The sequence below is a fragment of the Ceratina calcarata genome, unplaced genomic scaffold (assembly GCF_001652005.2).
Source record: "Ceratina calcarata isolate Rehan_Ccalc_2016 unplaced genomic scaffold, ASM165200v1 scaffold304, whole genome shotgun sequence".
Classification (NCBI taxonomy): Eukaryota; Metazoa; Arthropoda; class Insecta; order Hymenoptera; family Apidae; genus Ceratina; species Ceratina calcarata.
In genome coordinates, this window is record NW_017152908.1 from 67,579 (window position 1) to 79,851 (window position 12,273).

The following is a 12,273-nucleotide window of genomic DNA, read 5'->3' on the forward strand; positions in this document are numbered from 1 at the left end:
TCATTGTCAACTAATCAAGCACGAGACTGGTACGAGCACAGGATTTTGCATAATATTAATTAATAAACAGAAACAATGACGAAATATTATGAATCCGAATGCCTCCAATTTGATCAGCCCGTTCGTAGTTCATCGATAATAAATAAACATTTTAATCTTTACACTGAAACGTCGATGCTAGGTATTTAAATTAAAATATTGAAAGCAAGATTCTATTGTAATACCCAAATAATCAATAATTTTACAATCTGCATTTTTACCATTTTCTTATATAAAGTAAATGTATTATTTAATAATCCTCTATCTATTCTTCTTTCGTTTTCCTTCACTGAAATACCTCAAGTTAGTGGTCAGTAGCAATAATGGTCGCAGACGCTTCGTCAGCATTCATTGACTATTACTACTGAAAGAAGGGGGAAGGGCAATCTAGCTCCCATACGCTATTCCTCACGATTTCAAATCTATACTCCTAGCAAAATCTCAAACATATCTCGAGGACATCCATTGACAATAATAATGCTGATCATACAAAATGCAACTATATTTTTTCTCCCTTTCACAATTACTCATACATCTTTTATTTGTACGTATTATATAATATTTTTAAATGATTCATCAAATACTTGAGCAGAAAATCTAGCTCTTTTCAAGCGAGTATGCGTGAACGTATGAATATTTACTGAGGAGGAACATCGCGTCGCGTCGAGTCGTTCACCGTTTGAGATTTCACCGATTAAACTTTTTGCGGAAAGCATTATTGTCTGAAGTGGCGCGCTCTGCACTTGACACAAAACTTTCATTTATACGAAGTGTCGGCTTATTTGAATCCCAAATAAACGTATAATGTATTTATTGCCAGTGCAAGGACAGAATAAACTCGTGCAAACTTGGATGAACTTGTTGCTTTCGCACGAATACGCCTCTCGCATTTAATTATTGCTTTTCTCATATGCTTCAAATAGAACGATACACTTTGTCTTGTTATAACTCACAACTCGATTTACGACAACCTATTATTTACAAATATTGATTATCTACATTATTTTCTATATTAAACCTTCAGATTGGATAACTCAATTCAATTACAACGCATTTAAATATACCATTATGAAATCGTTATTAATTAAAAGCAGGAAGCTGGTTCGTCATTTTACATTTCTAATTAAATTGGTTCGGTAATATTATCGTCTATCGTTAAAATGTCTGTCGCATAAAATTATTTCACATCTACTTAATATGGACTTATTAATTAAAATATTTTAAAGTTATAAATACTATTCCGTCTGACATTCTAATACATACTCTGATGTACTTTTCATTCAAACGAAATTATGTATAATCTTTTTATAAAACGTGCTACTGACTTTACTTCAAGAAGTCGTATTCCACGAATGTTGCTTTCGATGCCGAGAAAATGTTCGCATAAACTGTTGGTGCATGGACTTGGAATCACAAAAAGCGACTCTCATAAAGTATCAAAGTGTGAAATATAAAACGTCGCTTTCAATCATGAAGCTTCATAAAAGGATACCTTCTGACGAAAATAAAACTTGAATCCACACTTTAAGCTCTAATTTAAACGCGTAAAAATCAATATGAGACATGCCAATAAAATGTAATAACGCGTGAATATCATTCCATTTATTACCAATTTCTACGTCCTAAGCGCGAAATCTATAGCGAAATAATGTTTTGACACTGGGACATTTACCTTAAGTATTCGAAATCGACTGTATAATTTCTTTTAAAGCGAAATAAAGCGAAAATAAAAATTCCAATTTATTGGTAATTTACACATAGCCCTATAGTAGCCACATGTAATCAAAATCAATAATTGACAGTTCGGTATGTGCGTAGGAATATGGACATGAGAGATATGCACTTCAAACTTTCATTTTACAGAAAAAATTTATTGTAAATGATTTTTCGCCTGATTCATCTGTATGTATATTGAATACCAAACGTGAAAGTATTTTTCATTAAATATTTTGACTTGTACATTGTTTTTTATGTTCAATTCATATCGAAATCACGCTTAACTGAATATAAATTGGGAGATTTACTTTAATGGTTTGTATCGAGATCCGTTTAACATAGTCAGGTGAAGGAAATTCAAAGTCGATTTTCTTCAATACGAAGCTTTAAAAAAAAAAGATTTATGCCATATTTTGGACGTACTTTCTCATGTACAATCATCACCTTTACGATTTTGTCATAAATATTGGGATATCAGGTAGTACAGATAATTCGTAAGGCCATTCGGTCATTCTAAAGTGATAAGTTGTTCGAAACGGAAGATCCTGACGCACGAAGGATAGACACGGGTAAAATCATGTATGATAAGAGTTTTACGCTACTGGGCGTTACGCATCGACAAGATTAATTGCACTACTGATAACACACAGTACAGAGAAGATAAAGTTGCTTATGAAATCGTTACCTGTTATTGACGCTCGTAGTATCGTTATAGTCTCTGGGGGGTTATCCACCGTTCGTATAAATACGATTTACCTTTTATTCACTTTTAATCCGTCTCTGATGCTTTCCGACTTGTATCCATTAGATAAAGATACCCGATAAAGATGCTGCAGCGTATCTTGTTACCCCGTTTTAAGCAATTCATTGAATTAATTCAATTACCTCCTTTACATTCAATAATCAATGTCAATCCGTTGCTTACTTTCATTTATCTCGATTTATCTTATTTATATTAACAACAGACGGACAGTTTGAAGGAAATTAATTGAACTGATATTTTAATTCGTATTTTCCTTTATTACGTTAATTACGAGGAAATGAAGCGGAAGGCGAAGCCAAAAATGGTGAAAGGGATGAAAGTAGTCGTTCCTTTAAGCCACAGTATCTCGCTTATCTCTAAATGCAAATGAAACAGATATAGAAACGTACTATTCATTACATTTAACACAAAAATGGAAAAAGAGGGAGGACGTTTTAAGCAAAAATCGACAGAATTCGAACCAGAAATTTATTTGTTCAATATTCAAGTAAGAGATATTCTGATATCACAGGTATCTGTCAAAACAAAAATTGTCTCATCTTCAAATTTCAACTGAATGCGGATCATATACAAACTTGCAAAAGTGAAATAATGAAAAATTGAAAGGATCTTGTAATTCAAATAAGCTAACCACCATCCACGGCAGCCGCTTGGATAATAGCCTTCGGGGATCAGGCAAATTTCTCTCGAACTGGAAACGACAAACGACGATGAATGCTATGTTATTAGACGATAGTTTCTGCAATTCCGAACAAATTCGCCGATTTCCTGTGGTTCTGCTTTATGGCTCGCGTATAAAAGCCGGGAATAATTGTTATGGATCAGGGCGTCCGCGGAAAAGCGGGCCGAAGTACCGGTAAAATTATACCGATAATCCCATTAAATCCTAATGGAGCCTTGCCCCATATGGCGCATCGAAAGACACCCACCGATGACCCGGAGATCCCTCTTCTTCATTTTTTCTTTTCCCACCTCTTCCGTCCTACTCCTTTTCGGTTCGTTTGCTTCCGCCTTGCTTTTATCCTGGATGCAATAACATTTTTACCTGCGAGCACCGTTCTGCGGTTTTTTCGTTCCGCATTTTACCGATGAATTCCTTTTATCGATCTTTCGAATCACTCGCTACGAAACGATTCGCTACTTTACTTCATGGTGACGTTTCATTTTCCAGGGAAAACACAGTAGTTTGCGTTACATCCGCCGACACATAAATACAGCGCGCTATTTCTTTGCAAATTTCGTTCTTCCTTCCGGTGTCCCTTTACCACTGCAGGCTTTCGCTGTAACTCCTTCACACCTTAGGAAAGTTTAACGTGTATCGTCTTTAACCTTCTTTTCATTCAAAAAATATTAACGTTAACGAAGTTTTCTGCGATAACTTATAACTACTGTTAGATAAAACTGTACTCTATAGTAAAACGTTACATTCATTGTCAACCTCCTAAGCCTAAATTCACGTCTCTACGTTCAGCAGAAAATATTTGCATGTCTCATTTCAGATTCGAGTCCCGAAAATCGGGATCCTTGTTCACGAATCGAAACCGCGATATTTACAACGAGCCCGTCACTACGCGCGTTGCGATAAGAATAAAATGAAGTCTGGGGTGGCTTTCGGGCGGCCGTCAAACTTTTTACTATCGCCTCTAAAAGAATATACAGGGTGCCATGAAAAAGTAACTCGACGGGAAGTGGCGTCGTTTATTACACCTCGAGCGTTTTACTAATCCCTTGCGCGCGAGAAAGGAAAAAAAGATAAGGGGAAAAAGAAACCGTTGGCCCGCTTTTTTCGCGGACGGGGATAGAGTTCGCGTATGGGTCGACGACGTTCCCCACCGGAAGTGTTTTCCCGCTTCCGCATGGTCTGTAAAACCGCATTGATAATATAAAGATCGCTTGAAAAGCTGAGCACGTCTTCTGATGTAATATATGCAGGGAAACCGAGTAAAACAAAACAGTTTCACTGAAATTGAATACAAATTTTCCCAGCTATTTCTTCCCTTCTCTGTCTCACTTCTGTCCGCCTTCACGCCGTTTGTTTCTCTACCTACCTACCTACCTACCTACCTACACCTACCTACCTACATCTGTCCCTTCCTTTTCCTCTCTCTGTGCGCTACGCTTTCCCTCTCATTTTCTCTCTTAAAGCAAGCAGTTCGCCAGAAATACGAGATGACTTACCCGCTACTACCCGATGGTAATGACTATAAAAATGAGCAAGATATCCTGAATTATGGTATTTATAATAAATTTATAATATATAATATATATTTATAATAAAAAGGGTGCAAAACATGCGCTGGCTCTGGTTTTTCAATGCATCGGTTTTCTCGCGAAGAACAATTACTGTTTAAATGGATCGAAGTTACACAAGTGAGATCCGTTTCGGAGCAAACACTTATTTGTGCGTTGCATTTTAAACCATCTGATTATATTAATCTAAGTAAGTGGGAAATTTGCATAATCTTAAACATTTTACCAAAGTTAAAGAAAAATGTTTCACGATAATGAAGTATGATTATGTACTATTAATACTAACTTCATTAATTCTTCTCGAAAAATGTATTGTAGTATAACAAAATTATACAGTTAATCTCATTAAGCTATAAATTGCTTTTAATTCGACTTATGGATGATGACAAAAATTGAATATCTTTTGTAGAGACCATAGGAGACTAGCGTTATTTTCAGTAGAATGTAAGTGGGATCCGGGCAAAAATAAATAGTAATGACGAAGATAGTTTGCTTTAAGTTCTGATTTCCGAAGGCGGTTAGGGACGAGCGCGCACGCCTCCAACTTTATTCTATCTTCGAAATTAGTTCAGCCGTCTTGGCACGTCTTTGTCGAGCTGTTGGTGATAAAGTTTAGTATGCTAATTCGCAGAACAGCTGCGCAGCTCCTCCGGCCCGAGCAAAATACCAAAATTATTGAATTTAAATTGCTGTAATTAAAATGTCTTACGCTCCAGCCGACAAATTTCCAGTTTCTTGATATTAATTCCAACCGTTTGCCTACAAACGCGAGAGCACCGTGGATACTGTCATATATTAAAAGCTATTCAACCTGTTTCATCTCCAAACCGACGCCTCAAATATTAAATACTTCTATTCAATCGAAATACTAAGATAAAGATTTATTTAACAATAACAAACACACCAAATCTATACAATTTGCAGCGTATTACCAACAAATTTAGAAATCTTCAATACAATTAATCATTTTTATTTCGGAGTGAAATATTGAAAATCGATTAACAAAGTTATACAATTGAACACGTGTAGGTTCAATTGATCGCATCATTCAAAACTATCAATGGACTACTTAGGAACTTTGTGTATCACTACTGCCGGTGGTTAAGAACTTTCTTAAGATCGACGGTCTCTTAACAACCGCAATGGACAGTGCTAACTAGAGCAGTACTAAGAAGTACACGAGTGATTCAGTCTGAATTCATCTATACATATACAATATGTGTGACGTTCTATCTTATATTTGTTGAAACAAAGAAATAACCTTAAATATTCAGAACTCAAAGTATAGCCTAATTTGAAATAAAAAAATTTCATGAAGATAAAAGTCGCCAAGATGTTCATTTTAATTTAATGAAAGTTAATTTGTAATGAAACCATTCTTTGGAAGCATTTTTGATTGCACTCTTCTTTTAAACGATTCTTCCTGTCAAACCATTTTACGTGTTTTAAAAAAAGTCATAAATCATAGATAAAGGATAGAGCGACCGTGTAAGTGAAACTTCATAAGTTACTTAGATACAAAGTTTATGTTCATAAAGAAAAATGGTCGATATATCGATTTTGTAACCACCGTGTAAGAAACGATATCATCCAAACGCACATACTGATATATTAATTTCATCCAAAGATTATTAACCTCTCTCATATCCTTGTTCCGACAATCAGAGATATCCTAACAATTAGTGAACAATCGAACAACAAAAATTTTATTGCCATCATCCTACTAACTGGAAGCTGGAAACCTGATAGTCCCATAGGCGTTATTGTTTCCCTTTTGAGCAGAAAAATGCTAATACCGGTTGATCGCACGTTAATGGCCTATAATGACTGGCTCAATTAGCGGGGCTAACCAATTAAGATCGAGCGGAGGGCCGGCCGGTTTAAATTCAGTGGAGCGCAGCGCGAAGCGCGCACAGGTCCATAAGTTAACGCTCCATCTGCTCGGCGGGAACCGGCCGCTTTTCAGCTTTCATAGAGGAATGAATAGGGCAAGCCTGGCAACCGGCCAGACAGCAAGTAACTTATTATATCTGGCATTAAATTATTATAGAGCCCGGACGACAATGGGCACGGCGGAGTGCATAGGAAACGATTAAACTGAATGACAGATCTAGACTGCTCCATTCGTAATCCACCACCGCTGCCACCGCGTTTGCTCTCGCGCGTGTTAACCGCTCGCCGCGTTCGCTATCCCCTCCTACCGCGCGCGTGTGTGTAACACGCGAGGATGAACCGTCGCGCGGAATTATCCCCGTCCCCGCGGCTGCACAGGGACTATTTTTTGTTCGCAACTTCGAAAATTTTCAACGGATCACTAATCCCGTTTACTTCCAATTTCCACATGACGACATTACATATTTCCGTACATCAAATTAATGTACTAAATAATAGTGACAGTCACTGTCAATACTCGTGATTTTATTGATTAACGGATCTTTTATACAGGGTGAGTCTGGCAACATGGCGAAATATCTCGTAAGGTATTGGTTATACAATAAAAATTTTTAAACAAATGTTGCATAGCTTGCTTCATTACGAGTCTAAAGTTTGAACGCGATGTTTAACGTTGATCATTCGAAATTTCTAAGATTTAAGAATTAATAACTAAAATTACCTCTCAAACAAAGAATTCCAATTCTCCGCAACGGAGGGCGACATTTTACTTGAAATTGTTGCGAACCACTTGATATTACATAACAAGAGTCATAATAGTTAGAAGAATTGTATTATTAAAGGCAAAGCTTGGGGAGAAATATTTGAAAATGTGAAGGGAATTAGTATTATTCTTTTCTCAACCACACCTTTTCGAATCTCAAATATTTGATCTCTTTCGATCAGTTGGACTTCCGTACATGTGCAAACTATACCACGGTTTTAATTCATTTCCGATCCATTCATAAGTAGATAATGAAGTTACAAATCTATCTATGATGTAAATTCGTTGGATGCTATTCACATCAAGTTTTATTCACAGATTTCATTCGCGGCGGATGAGACTCGCAATAAAATCTGGATACAGCATGAGTCTAGTATTACTTCGAATATCTCGTAAGGTATTTGTTGTACGATAAAAATTGTTAAACAAATGTTGCAGGGCTTTCAGGGCGATATACAGTACCGTGATATGTTTTTTGTTTCTGTGCTTTTCTCTCGAGATACAAGAGTCACCTTCGGTTATACAGGATGGTTCACCAGATATTACGACCTCGATTTTCATCGTTATTATACGTAGCAAAGAATGTTTATATACATTATACTATAATGTTGAATGGCTTCGGAAGAGGTATACTTTGAAATCGTAAGCTATTTTGTAGATGGATGCGTAGAAGAGATATGAAAGTCATCAACATTTTTTAAAATGGAATTGTATAGTTTCGTGCACCGATCAATAAGGCATTATATACATATATAAAAATGTGGAATGTTCGACCCATTAGTGATATTTCACTGAAATATAGTCCAATAATCTGGTGACCAATCCTGTTGACTGAGCACATGAAATATTTCCTAATGAAAGATTATTAATTTCAGAATGTTTAAGTAATTATTAATTTTCAGCTCTCATTGATATAATATTTTTTACTCATACAGAAAATGTGTTTTGTTAAAAGTCGAGAAAAAATGATAAGCATTCAATGTAAGAAACTGTGGATGACTCTCATATCTTGACAAAAAAGTAGAGAAACAAAAAACAAATCATAAGACTGTATGTTCCCTGCAAAATTTGTTTCAAATTTTTTATCGTATGTACAACAAATACTGTGGAAGTTATGTTACGAGGTTTACTCTATCTAATGGTTGATCAAAGTATTTGAATAAAAGGATCAATAATAAAGAAAGGAACAGAGCTAACTGAATGACTATGAATAAAAAACAATGAGATATCAAATATACAAAAAGGTTCCATCAAACTTTGAAGAAAACGGCTGTTTATTGGCAATGTGAATGCACAATCAAATGAAATAAACACATGCATATCGAACGTACGGGACTAATTTTTACTTTTACTGCAAATTGCATGTTTTGTATAAATTATGTATATATTTGCTTAATGAAATTTCGTACAGAAATTTGCATTATCGTAAAAGTAGAAAACATTTTTCTTATCCATATATGATAATATCCTGTTCATTGGCTTCTACTGTATCTCTGATTCTGCAAATCGGTTATATTTATTGTGTATGTAAGCTGTTACCAAACTGAAGCAGGGCTCTCGTTAGCATACCCCCATCAAGTACCAGACCCTACCATGATCGCGTCGTCCCCACTTTGCGGCCGAGGGAAAAAATATCTCAAAGCTGGCTCCAGCCCGTGGCCCGCCGGGCCCGTCTTTTGCAGTTCTCTGCTCGCAAGCTCGCAACTGAACACTGAACTGAATCGCAGCGCACTACGTATCGTGGCGAATTAGCAAAGCTTCATGGTATACACGACCGTGGCGTAAACCACAGAGCGTAAACCCGTATTTTTGGTGAATATAGTGGGTAACATTGACATTCTGTTTTATCAGCGGAGCGAAGGTGCAACGCGTTGTAGTCGGAAGTGTTACAAAAAGGTCTCGCTAATTCTTGGAAAATCGTAGAGGTTGCAGGTAGAAAGTATTTTATGCGTTCGTGTTTGTATTTCAGCCAATTTCAGCTATTGAGCAGGGGTCTCGTAATTTATCCCACAAGGCTCGCTTCCCCTGTTTTTCGCCCGTATTTCGATACTCCGCAGCGCTACCGTGAAAATCACTGCATACCCCCACCGACTATTGGTCCCCATCATGGTCGCGTCGTCCCCACTTTCCGGTCGTGGGATAAATTACGAGAACCCTGCTGTTGAGTTGTTGAGGTTGAGTCGTGCACTGCAATTGTGCGTGCGGCTCATTAGTGAGAATACGAAGGGCTTTTTGTACGTTCTTTGCTGACGAAACGGCGTTACATTTTGAGAAATGACAGGGTTTACAGAAAGTGCACTTGTGAAAAGGTTAATGGACTTAAATCCTTCTCAACAAAGTATTCAAACACTCTCCCTTTGGTTAATTCATCACAGAAAACATCATCCGACCATCGTTAAAGTCTGGTTTAAAGAGATGTGTAAAGGTATGTCGTAAGTACTAAGCTACTTTTATTTCTTGTAATAAACTCGAGGCTTCAAATGTCAAGGAACTGTCTGTTAATAAATCGATTTGGAAGGCGTTCCAAATGCAATAGATATGAAGTAACTATCAATTTCTAGGTTAGCTCGTAAGTTACACTTTCGCTACGTAATTGTAGACATTAGATTGTAACAGTATGTCAACTGCAAAATTACATTTGAATTGTTCTTAACTACGACGAGAATATATTGTACTTTGTATGGTATTGTAATTTGCAATGAAAGACTAATTCAGTAACATGTTTCCCCATATGTATGTTTGAAATTATATTTGTTTATAGAAATGATTTCAGCTGGTCTATTCAATCAACAAATTGTAAATACTTATGTTCATTTAAATGTATTGTTCCATAAATTGTAGTAATTTTCATGGTTATCCACGTCTATTTCATCATCAAAAACTTTTATTACAAGATACTAGAATTTACAGATTTGAATAAAATGGTTCAAAATGAATACGATAAATTATTTATTTCCACTTTTATTGTTGTTCTTGGTTTTTCTTATCACCAATATATTTTTGCAGTGAAGGACAATAGGAAATTAATGTTTATGTATCTGGCGAATGATGTTATACAAAATAGTAAAAAGAAAGGACCTGAATTTGGTAAGGAGTTTGAAACAGTTTTACCAAAAGCCTTTGAACATATGAAAGGGTTCGATGAGAAAACAAGAGACAGGTTAAATAGGTTGCTTCAAATTTGGGAAGAGAGAGGAGTTTATGATAAAGCACAAATTGCAGAGTTTAAGTCTGCTTTTACAGTTTCATCAAAAGATACAGACACACCGCCTCCGAAAAAGAAACTTAAGAATGATGTAGAGAAAATAAAGGTAATGTAAGATACTTGTTACAGTCTATGTTGGATTTGACGCATGTTGTTATTTTATATCCATTATGTTGCAGAAGGAAAAAAAGGAGAGAAAGAAATCAGAGACTGAAGTTGAAGTGGATGGAACCAAAGAACTACACGTAACATTAAGTCCTCGCACTCCTGCAGGAGACCCACCAGAGACGGAGGAGCTTATCAAAGCCTTAATGGTTAATACGACTTATAATAACAACACAAATTCGGAATATGTATCGTTAGCAATAAACTATCTTATTCATAGAAAAATATATATTGAATCCACAAGGCACACTGGCAAGCATAATTACAGTTTCATATTTCCATCCCCAATAGTAACTTTACTTTATTCATGATTATATGTTTCATTCTTAATTGATTTGTATAATGTACTTTTGTTTTTTACTTCATGATAATTCTGTATGTATCGTTTCTTAATTAATGAAACAAAGACAGTTGTTTCTATGTTAATTATACTAATACTTCATTATTTTAAAAGCAACGAATATTTTTATTTGATTTGATTTATAGTTATGTAAGAAAAAAGTGCTTCGCCGTTTTAAGTAAATCTTGTTTAAATCATGTGAAAAAGCTACATTTTAAATGGTTTCAATCTGTTTGTACATTGGTAAAAAAACTGAAGGCAATTATTACTAAAGCCTTCTTTATTTCAGGACTTGGAAAACACAGCGTCCTCGGATGCTGGCGTTCGGGAACGTATCGCATCTCTGCCGCCAGAAGTTTCAGAAGTTTCACTTCTTGCGAATTTGGCTGACAGAGCAGCTGCCGATCAATTAAGTGTTGCTGTGAACGAAGCCGCCGCGCTATTAGCGGATTACAATGGCCGATTGCAAGCAGAGATGGAAGACAGAAGAAGATTGCTAACTATGCTCAGAGATTACACTTTGGCACAAAGGCAGTTACTTCAACAGGCACAAGCAACGTTAGAAGTACGATTATTTTCTTCGTTATAGTTTGTATTTAAATGCATAGTTGCATAGAAACTAATGATGTATCTGGTATATTACAGGACTACAAAGAAAAGCTTAAAAAAGTATGCACAGTTCGGAACGAAGTAAAGTCACATATTTCCAATTTGCCTGATTTAACGCAATTACCTGACGTTACGGGCGGATTAGCGCCTCTTCCTTCAGCTGGTGACTTATTTTCAATGCACTAGCACGTGAGTTTAGAGAGCACGATCGAATTATATTTAAGTTCCATGCATAAATGAATACCATGGTGCATTAGCTTGGTTTTTGTAATGAAATATATCTGGTACCATAAATTTCTACTTTTTAAATTTAAAACATTGAATATTGATCCTATAATTACAATGTATCAAGCGGAAAAAGTACTGATAAAAGAGATGACATCACAAGACGAATTTTATAAAACACTTTAGTAATCTACATAAGCAAACGAACCAAGTAATCGTAAAAAAGCCTCAAAAAAATTGTGCCAGTAATTCTTCATGTTATATTTTATAATTGCATATTCATGTTTCCTCATTTCGTATTTCGC

At 35.9% G+C, this 12,273-nt stretch overlaps 1 protein-coding gene across 1 annotated transcript; it reads left to right on the forward strand.

Annotated features, from left to right (window-relative positions):
* Positions 1-9,512: 9,512 nt before the first annotated feature.
* On the forward strand, positions 9,513-12,267 carry LOC108624233 (regulation of nuclear pre-mRNA domain-containing protein 1B). The gene is made up of 5 exons (XM_018023386.2): positions 9,513-9,849; positions 10,431-10,735; positions 10,809-10,943; positions 11,424-11,699; positions 11,780-12,267. Exons 1-5 carry the CDS (start codon positions 9,699-9,701, stop codon positions 11,927-11,929), a joined length of 1,017 nt encoding a protein of 338 aa, XP_017878875.1. The 5' UTR covers positions 9,513-9,698; the 3' UTR covers positions 11,930-12,267.
* Positions 12,268-12,273: the final 6 nt, after the last annotated feature.

Coding starts and splice junctions, on each gene's coding strand:
- LOC108624233 (XM_018023386.2), top strand. CDS start 9,699: ATGACAGGGTTTACAGAAAGTGCACTTGTGAAAAGGTTAATGGACTTA. Junction 9,850..10,430: donor GTTTAAAGAGATGTGTAAAG/GTATGTCGTAAG, acceptor ATATTTTTGCAG/TGAAGGACAATAGGAAATTA. Junction 11,700..11,779: donor AGGCACAAGCAACGTTAGAA/GTACGATTATTT, acceptor GGTATATTACAG/GACTACAAAGAAAAGCTTAA.